The sequence below is a fragment of the Oncorhynchus keta genome, chromosome 13 (genome assembly GCF_023373465.1).
Source record: "Oncorhynchus keta strain PuntledgeMale-10-30-2019 chromosome 13, Oket_V2, whole genome shotgun sequence".
Lineage (NCBI taxonomy): Eukaryota > Metazoa > Chordata > Actinopteri > Salmoniformes > Salmonidae > Oncorhynchus > Oncorhynchus keta.
Window position 1 is genome coordinate 20,139,361 of NC_068433.1, and position 15,805 is coordinate 20,155,165.

The 15,805-nt window shown below is 43.1% G+C and overlaps 1 protein-coding gene across 2 annotated transcripts in view; it reads left to right on the forward strand.

The window, feature by feature from the left end:
- LOC118391988 (phospholipid-transporting ATPase ABCA1-like) overlaps positions 1-15,805 on the forward strand; it is a 291,273-nt gene that overhangs the window by 243,964 nt on the left and 31,504 nt on the right. For both annotated transcript variants that reach the window (XM_052459513.1, XM_052459512.1), the window contains exons 43-46: positions 7,257-7,319; positions 9,614-9,720; positions 11,878-12,019; positions 12,933-13,067. In XM_052459513.1, the coding sequence (XP_052315473.1) occupies positions 7,257-7,319; positions 9,614-9,720; positions 11,878-12,019; positions 12,933-13,067 (447 nt within the window). The remainder of the gene's footprint in view (positions 1-7,256; positions 7,320-9,613; positions 9,721-11,877; positions 12,020-12,932; positions 13,068-15,805) is intronic.

Here is a 15,805-nt window from a genome sequence, read left to right on the forward strand (position 1 = left end):
CTTCGTCGACATCTGTTCAAACTTGACGTCTCTTCAAACCCTCCCCCGCCATCTCTCGCAATCGCTCGCGCACTCCATCTTTCCCCCTCTCAATCTATCACGGACACACTCACCTACACTCACAAGGTAATTAATGCTCAAGCTTTGAATAAAACAGTTGGGACGGATAATGCATTGCCGCCCACAGCACACAAGGTGGGAACAGGAGTTACTTTATAAGGTCTTCTTGACTCACCCTTTGCTCGTCTTCTCTGACGTTTCAAAGCTGACTTTCACATTCTGTAACCTGTGATAAATTATCTTAGAGCGATGTATGGTTACCTTCCTTTATTTCCTCCCTTGTCAGCCAAGAAGTGGTGAGCATCACAAGAGCACAGTGCAGTTATCTTTCTATCATGTTTCAATTATAGACACATCTGTTTTGTTGTCATGCATCTCTTCGCTACTGTAGTACAGACAGTGACACTGAAACATGCAGAGAAAGACATACACAACAACAAGACTCTTCAAGGTGCCTCAACATTTGATTTGATTTACGTTGGAGGGGATACATGGCGCCCAAAAGCATTGGCGCAGAAGGCATCGAAGCGCTTCCAGTGGGCTCCCATCACCTCCCATCACAGCTGGTGCAATCCGGCCGTAGAGCAGAGATAACGAATTGATCAATGAGCGCACCACCTCGACCGCTGCACCTCTTCGGTCTCGCCATAAATCTGAACATGTCTCTCTCGCGATTGACAGCCCATCAATCATCTGTCAGCTGCCTCCTCCTCCTCTTCCTTCACTCAGGAAGAAGCATTTACCACCCAAGAACGACTGTTGAGGCCTCATAGGTTAGCATTTAACCTCAGGGTTAGCGGTTACCGTGACGGCATTATTGATGGGGCCCGTTTTGACGGTGCGTCCGCCAGTTAGCATTTGTGCGCCCGAGCTGTCACTGTGACCTTCCAGTCACTCAGGAACGCAGAAAGAAACTTTTTATGACAGCTGTTTGATGTTATAGGAGTCATGTGAGTACGGTGTCCATACAAATGTAGGATCTTAATTTGTGGGTTATTTTGCTGAAAATCTGCAGTGTATTTGAGATTTTAAAAAGCTTCTAAAGTTTGTAATTTCCAATTTGAAATTTCAGACTTGATTTGCCCTAACAAATTCATCAACCCCTCCAAATATGCTCATTTATTATAATCCACATAATAATTCACACTTCCTGTTGCGGCAGGATTATTTTCCTGCTGTAGAAAACTGGCTCAAATTATGATCCTACATCTGTATTAGGATGTGTGAGTTCTGAGCGGTGAGGCTCAAAGCTTGGGAGATACATACTGTAAGACCCTAGCATCATTTTGGTTTTACCGTTGATAGAATACTGATTGTGAAAGGGATATTTCATCCAAATTACACAAGTATATATTGGTTTCCTTATCCTGATGGATAATGGACAAGAATTAGAGCGTTGGACTAGTAACCTGAAAGGTTGCAAGATCAAATCCCCGAGCTGACAAGGAAAAAATCTGTTGTTCTGCCCTTGAACAAGGCAGTTAACCCATTGTTCCTAGGCTGTCATTGAAAATAAGAATTTGTTCTTAACTGACTTGCCTAGTTAAATAAAGGTTAAAAAAATAAGTAAATAAATTGACAATCCATGCTTTTGGTTTCATTTCCCTGGCACTGTTTTCAAATGCTTACATTTGACCATTTGTGGCACAAATCCCATCCAAGTCATGGTACTGATATTGTCATTTTTCATGCATCATATCCAAATCTTTCACAGAGTCACTTAAAGATGATTGGAACTTCTGTACTGTCATGACGTTGGCCTGGGGGATAGATTTATGACAGTCATAAATACCTCTTCCCCCCTTTTTCCTCTCTCTAACCTGCTGAGGATACATTTTTAAAAAACTTGGTTAACATAGAGATTCTGTGAACATCAGTAGGTGGGGGGAAATGAACTATATTCTGGTAATCCAAACAAATGAACATATGCGGTGGTACTTAATGAATATAATGTCAGTTCGGTTGTCATCTGAGACATTCTCATCAATGATAAGATGACATAAACTCTACAGTGGAAAGTCTACACAGAGTTATCGGATTCACATGGAATTGTTGTTCAATTTAAATGCTTGAATATGAAATTATTTGTGATGGGATGAACTGTGAATTTAGCTTCTAAAATGTGAGATGTGGGTTTTCATAAGATATTGCTGCTCACTCAGTGGCCCGCCCACGTGAAGAGACAGAGGTTGTAAACTATGAAACACACCCCTTTTCTCCCTTCCTATATAAAGCCTTGATGACAACATAACTTCCTGTTTTGAGGATATGAGGACGACGGTCCTATGTCAGAATGGTTCAGATAATAACTACAGAACGAAGCCAACATCAGCATGAGCTTTGGTTGCGAATGGTGTGAACTTTTGAACTCTTATTCACTACAGAAGTGATACCTCCTAGCCGTTGAGTTAGCAACAGCAGCTGCAAACAAAGGTTAGGAAGGAACAGACAGACTATCCCGTCTATCACACAACAATGTTACTACAACGTATCCAATTGACCACCAGAGACATTCTTCAAAGGACTCGGTTTGGTAACACGGCCTTCCATCTACCACCAACCTACTGTAGCGCAGCTCAGAGTAAATATTTATTGCATTTTCCTTTTCCAAATGGGCGGTAATTTATAATGCATAAGATACTGTATTTACGATAGCACAGCTTTTTTCCTTTGTTCCTCAGTCTCCCCGCTCTTTCACTCAACCCAGCCCCTTTTCCTATATGTTACAAGCTTTCATATCTGTTCCGCCCGCTAGGGACGTTTTCCTTTATGACGTCATTTGTATTCAGGTTATGATTAATTGTGTGTATGTGTGATTAGTTAGGTATTTAGCAAATAAATAATTAAACCCAATTTTGTATTGCTGATTCAAATTGTTAGCCAGGGTTCTTACAGATAAAATAATTTACAACTTTCAGATGAGACTGAATTAAGACAATAATTGATATTGACGGCTATTGATGTAAAATATTACTAGGTCTTTAAGAGTTTATTCGGAAGATAATAGCTCTATAAACAGTATTTTATGGTGCCCGACTCTCTAGTTAATTACATTTGCATGATTACCTTAATCAGGGGATATTAATTACGGAGAAATTATTTTATAGAATAGCAAGTCATATCACATAATCCAGCATAGCCAAAGACACGGCAGTACCATGACATAGATTTCTGTCATTTGGGTTAACTATCCCTTTAATAAAATATTGATGTGATTGTTGTTTCTGTAAATGTTGTCATTTGTTTGACATTTTCTGTGTTTACTGTAAAGTACTATGGATCTGAAGTACTATGGAACAGCATGTTAATACAAGAGCAGCCCAAAGGAACCATTTCACAAATTAAAGTTTGTCAGATATTTTCAGGTCTCAAAAGTAGACTAGTGTTGATCAGTGGGATGTGGTTTCATTTTTGTGATTCCAGCTGTTTGGGGCAGTAGAGTCAGATGCCTTGCTCTCTCTCTCTGAACCGTGTGTATTTGTGTGTGTGTGCACGCGTGTGTGTGTGTGCGCGTGTGTGTGCGTTTGTGTATGAGAAGGTGTGTGTGGGTCATCGACCGTTGTCTCCTCCGGTTAACCGCCACCCCCTAGCCGCCACCATGACAGCCATTATAGCTTTCGGGGCACGAGGGAATTATCCGCTAATTGCCTCTGTTAGGATAGGAACTTTACTTCTTCCGCCCGTCTCTACTAGCGTTGTAGCAGAGCTGTGGCGCAGCACGCTATCACCAAAGTAACTTGCAAATCTTGGAGAGTAGCATGTCCAAGTCCCAAGTCCCCAATAATAGCGGATGCCCCCCAGGCTTTTAAGCAAACATGCTTCACATTTGACACACTATCGTGGCAATAAGACATTGTTTTTTTTGTCAAGGTTGAACTGGCATCACTGGGGCTCTCTTGTTCTCAAGGTTGCATTGTCTTCGTCTCAAATGGCACACTATTCCCTGTAGTGCCGGTCAAAGGTAGTGGTCTATAAAGGGAATAGGGTGCCATTTTGGACGTATCTTTAGAAATGAGTGGGAAGGGTCGGCTACTACAGTACAATTAAAACGGATGCTTAATCATTTCTTAATGATTAATCATTTACCAAGTGTTTCACTGCACCAAAAGGCTGTAACTTAATTTCTGCTCTATTAGTACTGCTCCGAATAGACAAGCTGACCAGGAAGAGAAAACATTGCTGTAAGTAGGTATTTCATGGCCTAATATTCATTCACCTTCATGAGACTTGAAGTAGCTTCTCACAAACATAAATGGAATTGTGTCTCATGACTTCAGAGAGAAGGCTTCTACATGTGTTGAACATACCGTGGCCTGCACTCAGTCATATGCTAATTTCAATGCAGTAATGACCTGGAAGTGAACATTAAACTTACATTTACTCATCATGTCCATTTTACTACTAACTCATAGCAAATGCATTACATGGATAGGAAACGGCTGGCGAGGGAAAATCTAGAGACACACAGATACAGTAGATGGATGGACAGACAAGCAGGCAGACAGACATACAGATAAACAGACCATAGTGATGTCATTAGAGTATGCCCCATGGCGCTCCCCCCAAGGATTGTATGATTCAGACCTGAGAACAGGTGGGCAGAAATACAGCTGGCACAATTATCCTGAAATCATTCCCCAAAGGAGAGGAGGGATGTGTCAGTCCTTCCTGTCAAGGTCTGAATGAGATCTAAATTGCCAGACCTGACAAGAACCTTGTCGAGACTTGTTTATTTTTTCCTACAAGATGCCTTTGAAACCACTTCAAACTCTGTCTTTGTGGTTGCTCGGTGGAACTTCTGCTCGATGCGCTAAGTGCTTCATTTAGTCAACCATTTGTTATTTGTGTACTCCCGGAACCCATTTTGCTTCTCTAAGTGTCGGTTTGTTTTCCCGCTACTCGCAACAGCAGCGCCGATGATGCCGACTTGAGAATTTATACTTGCCGGAGGAAGGTGATTAGCCTGCTTGGGCCTCACCTCTGGCAGGTGATATTTGATATTTGCTCGGGAAGAAGATGAAAAAACTGTGTTAAATGCAAATTCAAATATCACACGGAGAGTTAATTTGCAGGCTAGGAGCGGTGAAACTCCAGACACCTTCTTATCTGCAGTTTGCTACAAGATCTAGGCGGGAGCCGAATCCTACACAGAATACCAAACTGTTTTACTCACTGAGCCCCAGCCCCAGCCTCATGCCCGTATGCCCAGAAATTAAGTATAGTGCTGTTATTTCACCCCTTTGTCCATTGTCTTATGTTATGTGCATTAAAGAGACATTCCACCCCTTTCAACATCAAATTCATCATCTCCAGCACCACCCCAACATCGACATACAGTATGTGAAATCAACAGTTTTCTATGTTTTGTAAAAGATAAAAGACGATAAGTGCATCTGACCCTGCTGGTCATCTATGAACATTTGAACACCTTGGCCATATTCTGTCTCCAATTGGCACAGCCAGAAGAGGACTGGCCGCCCCTCATAGCCTGGTTCCTCTCTAGGTTTCTTCCTAGGTTTCCGGCCTTTCTATGGAGTTTTTCCTAGCCACCGTGCTTCTACACCTGCATTGCTTGCTGTTTGGGGTTTTAGGCTGGGTTTCTGTACAGCACTTTGTGACATCAGCTGATGTAAGAAGGGCTTTATAAATGCATTTGATTGATTGATTGTTTCTGATGACATCATCCTGAGACACTGATGGCATCATCTGGTGTGCACGACCTGGTTGCGTTCGGGGCGAGAGCATGTTGAAATAAAATGGACTGGATGACATGATAGGTGGTGCACAGGAAATACTACGCTGATCAAAAATATAAACGCAACGTGCAACAATTACAAATATTTGACAGTTCATAAGAAAACAAGTCAATTAAAATCAATTCATTAGGCCTTAATCTATGGATTTCACATGACTGGGATTACAGATATGAATCTGTGGAAGAATGGCACGACAATGGGCCTCAAGATATCGTCACGGTATCTCAGTGCATTCAAATTGGCATTGATAAAAATACAATTGTGTTTGTTGTCCGTAGCTTATAACTGCCCATACCATAACCCCACCACCACAGGGAACTCTGTTCACAATGTTCACATCAGCAAACTCCTAACCAACACGATGCCATACACACAGTCTGCCATCTTCCCAGCACAGTTGAAACCGGGATTTGTGAAATAGGTTACGAACTGTAGTCAGGTCAAGGCCTTAGTGAGGACAACGAGCACGCAGATGAGCTTCCCTCAGAAGGTTTCTGACAGTTTCTGCATTGTGTTGTGTAACAAAACTGCACATTTAAGAGTGGCCTTTTATTGTCCCCAGCACAAGGTGCACCTGTGTAATGATCATGATGTTTAATCAGCTTCTTGATATGCCACACATGTCAGGTGGAAGGATTATCTTGGCAAAGGAGAAATGCTCACTAACAAGGATGTAATCAAATTTGTGTACAACTGTACCGGATTTCCTCCTCTTCATCTGAGGAGGAGTAAGGATCAGACCAAAGCGCAGCGTGGTAAGTGTTCATGATGATTTTAATTAAAGAAAGCACTGAACACTGAATCAAAACAATGACGTGAATTTACAAAAACCGAAACAGTACCGTGTGGCCCAAACACTCACGCGGAAACAAACAGCCACAAACCAAAAGTGAAACCCAGGCTACCTAAGTATGATTCTCAATCAGAGACAACTAACGACACCTGCCTCTGATTGAGAACCATACTAGGCCGAACACAAAAACCAACATAGAAAAACAAACATAGACTGCCCACCCCAACTCACGCCCTGCCCATACTAAAACAAATAATAAAATAACAGAACTATGGTCAGAACGTGACAACAACATTTTCTGCATATGGAACATTTATGGGATTTTTTATTTCAGCTCATGAAACATGGGACCAACACTTTACATGTTGCGTTTATATTTTTGTTCATTATAGTTGATGAGCGTTGCATGTGTTCTGTATTAATAGATTTGTATATACAGTATGATGTAATATACTGAACTCCACAAACTGACTGAACAGCAGACATACTATTGTAGTGCATTGCTTGTGCTCTCGCCAAAAGTATAGTGCACTGCTAAGGGTGCCATTTGGAACGCACACCAGTTTATATAACATTATTGCATCCGTGTCGAGAGTTCCTTGTATCCCTCCCTCCCTCTGATTAATTATCATGTCTGTTCCTTGCAGGTGTACTCAGGGAAGAACATTCCTGCTGTGGACAGGGTGTGTTTGGGTGTTCCAGCCGCTGAGGTGAGCCACATGCAAAAACACACACACACTCTCAAAAAACAAAACAAGGAAACACGTGCACTCAAACAAAAAATAATATCCATGTCTATGTACACAGGGCAGCAGCCTCTGAGGTGCAGGGATGAGTAACCGGGTGGAAGCCGGCTAGTGACAGTGACTAAGTTTAGGACAGGGTACTGTGTGAATGTCGGCTAGTGATGGCTATTTAACAGTCTGATGGCCTTGAGATAGAAGCTGTTTTTTTGTCTCTCGGTCCCATCTTTGATGCACCTGTACTGACCTCGCCTTCTGGATGGTAGCGGGTTGAACAGGCAGTGGCTCGCTCGTGTGGTTGATGTCCTTGATGATCTTTTTGGCCTTCCTGTGACATCGGGTGCTGTAGGTGTCCTGTAGGGCAGGCAGTGTGCCCCTGGCGATGCGTTGGGCAGACTGCACCACCCTCTGTAGAGCCCTGTGGTTGTGGACGGTGCAGTTGCCGTACCAGGCGGTGATGCAGCCTGACAAGATGCTCTCAAAGGTGCTTCTAAGCCAAATTTCCAAGCCAAATTTCTTCTGCCTCCTGAGGTTGAAAAGGCGCTGTTTCTCCTTCACCATACTGTCTGTGTGGGTGGACCATTTCAGATTGTCAGTGATGCACATAACCAGTCAAAAGTTTGGACACACCTACTCATTTCAGGGTTTTTCTATATTTTTACTATTTTCTACAATTTAGAATAATGAACAATGGTGGACATCTTGAAGCAAGAGCGGACAGCAGACTGGGATAGTAAGAGATGGAATATGTCCGTAACACTCCAGTCAGCTGGTCTGCACATGCTCTGAGGACGCGGCTAGGGATGCCGTCTGGTCCGGCAGCCTTGCAAGGGTTAACACACTTAAATGGTTTTCTCACATCGGCCACAAAGAACGAGAGCCAGTCCTCGGGAGCGGGCCGCGTCGGTGGCAATGTGTTATAATCAAAACAGGCAAAGAAGGTGTTTAGCTTGTCCGGGAGCAAGACGTCAGTGTCCGGCAAAAAACATTCTGGGCTAATAATGTAAGAAATAACACAAAAAATATATATACTTCAAAGTTGCTTAGGAGCTAGAATTTGAAATTCCATGTCTGTCTGCGCCATCTTCCCATCTATCTCTACTCTCTCTCTCTCTACCATCTCTCGCTCACACACACAGTCATACACACACAAACACACACACCATCACACTCACATCCCAGAACTCTTTGATTTCAACACGTACATGCACGGCGTGGTGTTCCATATTCTCCTCACCCTGTTTACCCAAAACCGTAATGTAAATGCCAGCGGAGTATAGTGTGTCAGACCAGAGCGCACCACAGACCTCACACTGTGTTTCATGCATTATTTACAACCGAGCTTAGCCTTACCGCCGCACTTTCACAAGACGGGGTCGCAAACAAGAATGGATCAATGAATGACAGAAATCTAATATTTGCTCCGTGGGTTGCTTGGATAGGTGACCTGACCAGCAGGTCTGTTGTCTGACCAAGTGCCCTGAAGGAGGAAGTGGAGGAAGTGGAAGTATCAGCTCTGTCAGATCGGAGGAGGAGGAGTAGTGCATCGGTGGTTAGGGAACGGTGTTCAGAATGTTGAGGGGAGGGCAGGAGGGAGGTTCAGGGGAGAAGGGTGTGTGTGTTTGCATATTTATAATTTTGTGTGTTTCATGTGTGGACAGTTTGAGTTGTGTTTCTTATGTAAGACACTAAATGTTGCCACTGTGTTATTATGTACATAGATGCCTGTCAATTAGTTTTGCTTCTATGTGTGGATAGCTAAGATAATCTTGACACAGTGACACAAAGTTTACTACTAACAACACACAGTTCCTACAACACAAACAATAACATTTTCTCAATTAAGTCAACAGTATGAAAAGGTCTGTACCAATCATGCATGTTGAATGACCCAGTCCATTTATTGAGTCGAATAAGTATGTTGTACTTGGCCATCAATTACTCCAACAGAGTCAGGAAATGTTTCCCACTCCATTATCTACAACCAATGGCTTCACCTCAACAAAGTGTCAAGGCAGAGTAGAGCATCTTGTATCTTGGCAATCTTTGTCTAATTGTCTACGGTATGTTAATGGTGCTCCACCTGTGTGTGTGTGTGTGTGTGTGTGTGTGTGTGTGTGTGTGTGTGTGTGTGTGTGTGTGTGTGTGTGTGTGTGTGTGTGTGTGTGTGTGTGTGTGTGTGTGTGTGTGTGTGTGTGTGTGTGTGTGTGTGTGTGTGTGTGTGTGTGTGTGTGTGTGTGTGTGTGTGTGTGTGTCAATAGTGCTTTGGACTGCTAGGGATTAACGGGGCAGGAAAAACAACCACCTTCAAGATGCTGACGGGGGACATCGCCGTCTCCGGAGGAGAGGCCTTCCTAAACAGATACAGGTGAGGAGGAGCTAACTGGCTGTTAGCACGCACATGGACACATGCACACACACATACTTGCCACCGGCTGCTACCCCAAGCTAGTCATCATAATTACCCACCCACGATGCTCACTATAAGGGATAGAGCTCAGGGAGTTTTCTTCGCCTTCTTCTTTTTCGAAGCCTATCCCAAATGGCACCCTATTTCCTGTATAGTGCACTACTTTTGACCAGAGCCCCATGGGCCCTGTTTATGTCCTATGAGCTCTGTTCACTATGTAGGAAATAGGCTGCCATTTGGGATGAAGTCCTACTCGCTTTCTCAGCAACTTTTGCTCTTGCTCACTTTGGGTTTTGCCATCCCCCTCTCTTGCTCTCTCTCTCTCTTTCTCTCTCTCTCTCTCTCTCTCTCCCTCTCTCTCTCTCTCTCGCTCTCTTGTACATTCTGTTTTCTTGTCCGTTTGAACTCGTGTTCTCTCATGTCCCTTGTTCATTCTTTCAACGTGCTGTCTTGCACATTCCCCATTCTCTCTCTTCCACTCTCCATCTCCCACATATTTCATTCTGTTGCACACCCCCTCTCTTTCCGGCTCCCGCTCCCTCTCCCTCAATCCCACTCTTGTTTTTCTTTCCCCTCCTGCCACACACACATTTTGAGAGAAACAACATCTCCCTTTCCTCAGCTCCGAATCTAGAACTCATCTCTATGGAAACGATGTGAGGCAAACGGTGGATGAATACTAGTTTCTTGCAGTCTCCACTAGTTTGCATCGCCATAGCTGTGTTGACACACAGTAGTTATTCATTTATTAAAACTGGTAATTGACTTTGTGGTGAAGCAAAACACAGAGGGGCCTTAACAAGACAAAGTTAATGTTGATGAGTGCTGCAGTGATCAAAGGCAGTCTCTTGAACCTTCAAGGAAAGAAAAACTGACAGAACAGGGAGTAAATGACATATGCCCACCTTCTGTTTGGATGAGAGAAGACTGAGAGGAGGATGAGAGAAGACTGAGAGGAGGATGAGAGGAGGATGAGAGAATGCTTATCTGAGCTGTGGGAACAACAACTAGGAGGAAAATATAATTTCTCTCCAAATAAAAGAGTTTGTGTTGAACCCCCAAATCTCAAATTTGTTGATTGTCTGTTTACATTCCTAAAGCCTGCCACAAATAACCTCCATCCCACGAGCGATTATTTCCTGCCAGCCCACTGCTGGGTAGAGCTTGGTAGAGCTCGTTTTTCCATTTCCCCTCACAACATCAATATTGTCACGCAGTATATTGTGTAAAGCAGATTAACGAAAACCGTCTGTAGACAGTGGGAAGCAGTGTAGATGTTTTTCCACTACCTTCAGACTGCAGATGACATGCAAAGATATGCCCCAAAGTGCCGTTCATTTTGCATGACAGATATTGTTTGTGAAAAAGTCACCTGGGACTAAGACTACGTAATGCAAATTGAACTGCTATGTTGTTCCTCATGTTTGGCTCCATGTAGAAAGCGGAGAGTTTTCTTTTTCTTAACCAAGTTGTTAATATTTATTCTGGTAATGGAACAACTTGCTTCATGAGGGCCTTTCGCCGTGAGGACATTTTCTTTTCACCCAGCCTTTGTGAGATACAATACATGGAGTTATACTTATTGTACTTCCCGAGTGGCACAGCAGTCTAAGGCTAGAGGCGTCATTACAGACCATGGTTTGATTCCAGGATGTATCTCAACCGGCCGTGATTGGGAGTCCCATAGGGCAACACACAATTGCCGCAGCGTCGTCCGGGTTAGGGTTTGGCCGGGATAGGTCGCCATTGTAAATGATAATTTGTTCTTAACTGACTTTCATAGTTAAATAAAGGTTAAATAAAATAACAAATAAATAAAAATAATGTTCTCTCTTTTAAATGAAGGTATCGCCCAGGTGCTGAGTTTTTGAATAGTTTAACTGTTTGAAACAGTTAGTAGATGTAAGACTGTGCTGCACATACCAACTGTATAGGGATGGTGATGTTGATGATGATGAAGATGCCACATGATTTGGATCGCTTATTATCATCATCATCATCAACATCATGAAGATCATGATGCTGTTTATGTTGTTGTTGATGATGTTGACGATTGATCCTGATCATGTGGCATTATGTGTCTTCATACAAGTTCTGTGGTGATGTTCCTCCCAGCGTACGGACAGAGATGAGGGACGTTCACCAGAACATGGGCTACTGCCCGCAGTTTGACGCCCTCAACGACCTTCTCACCGGACGAGAGCATCTGGAGTTCTACGCCAGACTACGAGGCGTACCGGAGAAGGAAGTCACCATGGTAACATTTCCCCTTGTCTGACCCAAATAATGTCATTTCCTGTTCCTGTATGACGCAACACCATTTGATTCCTAAGGTTATACCGTTGTCGTTATAGATGTTTCTTCCCCTCCATACAATACATGCACTTCCTTCCATAAAAGAGACATAGACAGCACACTAGACTTGGTCAAAGTAATAAATCACCTCTGAAGTGGAAGACATGTATAATACATAAGGTTCTGGTTTGAGAGGCTGGCCACGGCTAATGCCTTTACATAATTCACCAGCATGCCAAGCAGTGTGGCCGCCCCGCCACCCCCAGTTTCTCAATGGCCCCCTCAGCAACAACAACATAAAAAAAACTCAGCTGGTCAGTTGCCTCAAACTCAGGCCCAGGCGCAGGCCTTTGATCTCACAGCAGCCCCATTTGGCCAAGGGACCCCGTTTCTCTGGTCTCTAGTTTGTCGGGTCCACTGAGCTGTGCTTTGTGGCAGCCATTTTGGCTCTAGGGAGAGCCCCGGGGAGCTGGTGTCATTTCCGCATCATTAGTCCACCAACATGTCAATATAGGGTAAATGAATGTCTGGATGGTTGGACTGGAAACCTGCCTGCACATTGGGGATACCTGAACAGGACAGGGATTGGGAAATCGCTAGGGGGATGAATACTGGATAAGTTCCTGCTGGTTAGTACAATTTGTTGGGTTGTGATGTGGCCCAGAAACCCTCAGTGCAGCATATCAGCCTTAAAAGGGGTCCTGTGGCGATGCCAACCACCATGCATGTCTCATTCCAGGGGAAAGGAAGGGATGGGAGGGTGTGAGAGCAGAATGGCAGAACAAGACACCCCACACCAACATGGATTATTGGGTTACTGTCATAGAAATATATAATTAGTAATTCTATTTATATGGTTTCTGTGTTGTTATTAGGTGGCAGAGTGGGGCATCCAGAAGCTTGGCCTGGTCAAATATTCCAACAAGGCAGCCGGTACCTACAGCGGAGGGAACAAACGCAAGCTCTCCACTGCCATGGCTCTGATTGGTTGTCCTCCTGTGGTATTCCTGGTAAAATGATAGCTGATTGGCTGAAAGGCCCAAAAACAGCCTTGTTATTGCCTTATGACAATGTTATTAACACCTACCAATGTATAGTGCATAGAGTTTGATGGAGGAATAATGGTCTGGGGTTGCTTTTCATGGTTATTTAGTTCCAGTGAAGGGAAATCTTAACATTACAGCATAAATTACATTATTGACAACTTTGTGGCAACAGTTTGGGGAAGGCCCTTTCCTGTTTCAGCATGACAATTTCCCTGTGCACACAGCAAGGTCCATACAGAAATGGTTTGTCGAGATTGGTGCGGAAGAACTAGACTGGCCTGCACAGAGCCCTGACCTCAACCCAATTGAATACCTTTGGGATGAATTGGAAGGCCAACAGTGAGCCAGGCCTAATCGCCAAACATCAGTGCCCAACCTTACTAATATTCTTGTGGCTGAATGGAAGCAAGTCCCCACAGCAATGTTCCAACATCTTGTGGAAAGACTTCCCAGAAGAGTAAAGGCTGTTATAGCACCAACTCCATATTCATGCCTATGATTTTGGAATGAGATGTTCGACAAGCAGGTGTCCACATGCTTTTGGTCATGCAAGTGTATATTAGTTTATTTTAAGCAGTGATTAAATGTTCAGTGTGAGCAGAATATCACCTTTTCAACTCCATATTGCTTTTGCCAATTTGCCAAGAGATAGAATTCCACTTTGTTTTAATTTTACAGCAAAGAGGAGATATAACAAATTAAAGGATGTATTCTGTATTGGTATGCATGCATGACAAAAAAAAGAAATCCTGCCTCAAACTTACAAATGCTTATTGAATTTCCCTGAGGATTATATGTCAATTACTAGTAGATGAAAAAGGGGGCTATATTTCAGTCGGGTCGCTATCTGGTCACGTTTTTAAATTAGTTTTTCAGAGTCCATCCGATCTCGTTTTAAAATGTAAAGCTAACACTGTTTGCAGGATTAAAGCCTTATACTGGGATTTCTCACGGAAAGAAAATGGCATAGAGAGGGTTGAACAAGTTTTATAATGGCATAGCCTCAATGGGAGGAACCAACTTTTTTAAAAATCTTACTGATTTCATGAAAATAGAATCTCTCAAATATTGTACACACACGCCTGATGAGGTGAATTAACATTTACTATTATAAGACTGAAGTATTAATTCATTCATTCATTCATTCAACCTGTCAGTCAGTCAGTTAGTCATTCAAGACATAGCAAATCATTCTGATCCCCTCACCAGCTGTAGTGTGTGTAGTTTTATATGCATGTACTCTGCATCATGTAGCCTGCCTACCTACACAATATTCCCTATTATAACACTGTGCCGATGCTAGTGTTCATTCCGTCAGATAGTTCACTTGCAGTTGTTTAGTGGGCCTGTCTCCTAACTTTGAGACAGAGGGATAATATAGTGTTAGAGTGAATTTCCATTTGTGTGGTAGGTAGTCTTGCTCGGATGCCTAAGAGCAACTTTGCACAGCGACAGAGTCGGCATGGTGATGGAGATCCCTGGTGGGATTTCGGGGATTCTGGTGGTGAAGGGAGAGGGGTTGGAGCACAGGCAATGGGCTGCGTCCTGTCTCTCTCTCTAATCGTCCATGGACACACACGCCCGGGGGAGAGAGAAATGGAATGGGGAATGTGTGTGTGTGTGTGTGCCGTGCAAGCGTGTGTCTGTGTGCGCGCGTGCAAGCAAGTGCAAGCGTGGGTGTTGCATGACTGTGTGGGCATGTGTTTGTGGGGATTTACATGGCGTGTGTGTGTGATTATGTCTGTGTCTGTCAGAGAGAAGTCCCCTGTGAATTAGTTTGGCCTCTAAAAGTCCCTGATGCCATTGGCTCTCCTCATTTTTAGCTTCCTCAAATCCAAAGCTTCTTTAAACTGTTTCGATTCCACTGGTTAGTGTTGGCAGCAGAAGCCTTTAAAACATTACGCTTTTATGTCTAAATGTAGACCTCTTCCAACTGGAAGGGACATATCGGTGTAGTGTCAGGAGCATAATGCTGTGTGATGTCAAGGTTCGGGACAAAAAAAGGATATGAGACCTTTGTGGGGCATATTCTGAGGGTATAAGGCCCAATCTGTAATTTTGACAGCCTGACCATACCATGACGAATCAATCGATAGCCTGACATGTGAAATTGTTTTAAGATGGTCATACTATGGATGATTTGGCAATTTGATTTGGATTTTTGGCCCCCTTTAGGTATGCCCCTAAAATATTGACAAAATTATTTGATAAAGTTCTTAATTTTGCCTGTCGTCCAGAGAAACGCATTGAAAAAGAGTTTGTCCTATATCTTGGAGAAATAAGAAAGCTCAGTAAATGTATATACAGTTGAAGTCATAGGTTTACATACACCTTAGCCAAATACATTTAAACTCAGTTTTTCACAATTCCTGAAATTAATCCTTGTAATAAAATCCCTGGCTTAGGTCAGTTAGGATCACCACTTTATTTTAAAAATGTGAAATGTCAGAATAATAGAAGAGATAATGATTTATTTCAGTTTTTATTACTTCCATCACATTCCCAGTGTGTCAGAAGTTTACATATACTCAATTAGTATTTGGTAGCATTGCCTTTAAATTGTTTAACTCTGGTCAAACATTTTGGGTTGTCTTCCACAAGCTTCCCACAATAAGTTGGGTGAATTTTGGCCCATTCCTCCTGACAGAGCTGGTGTAACTGAGTCAGGTTTGAAGGCCTCCTTGCTTGCACACGCTTTTTCA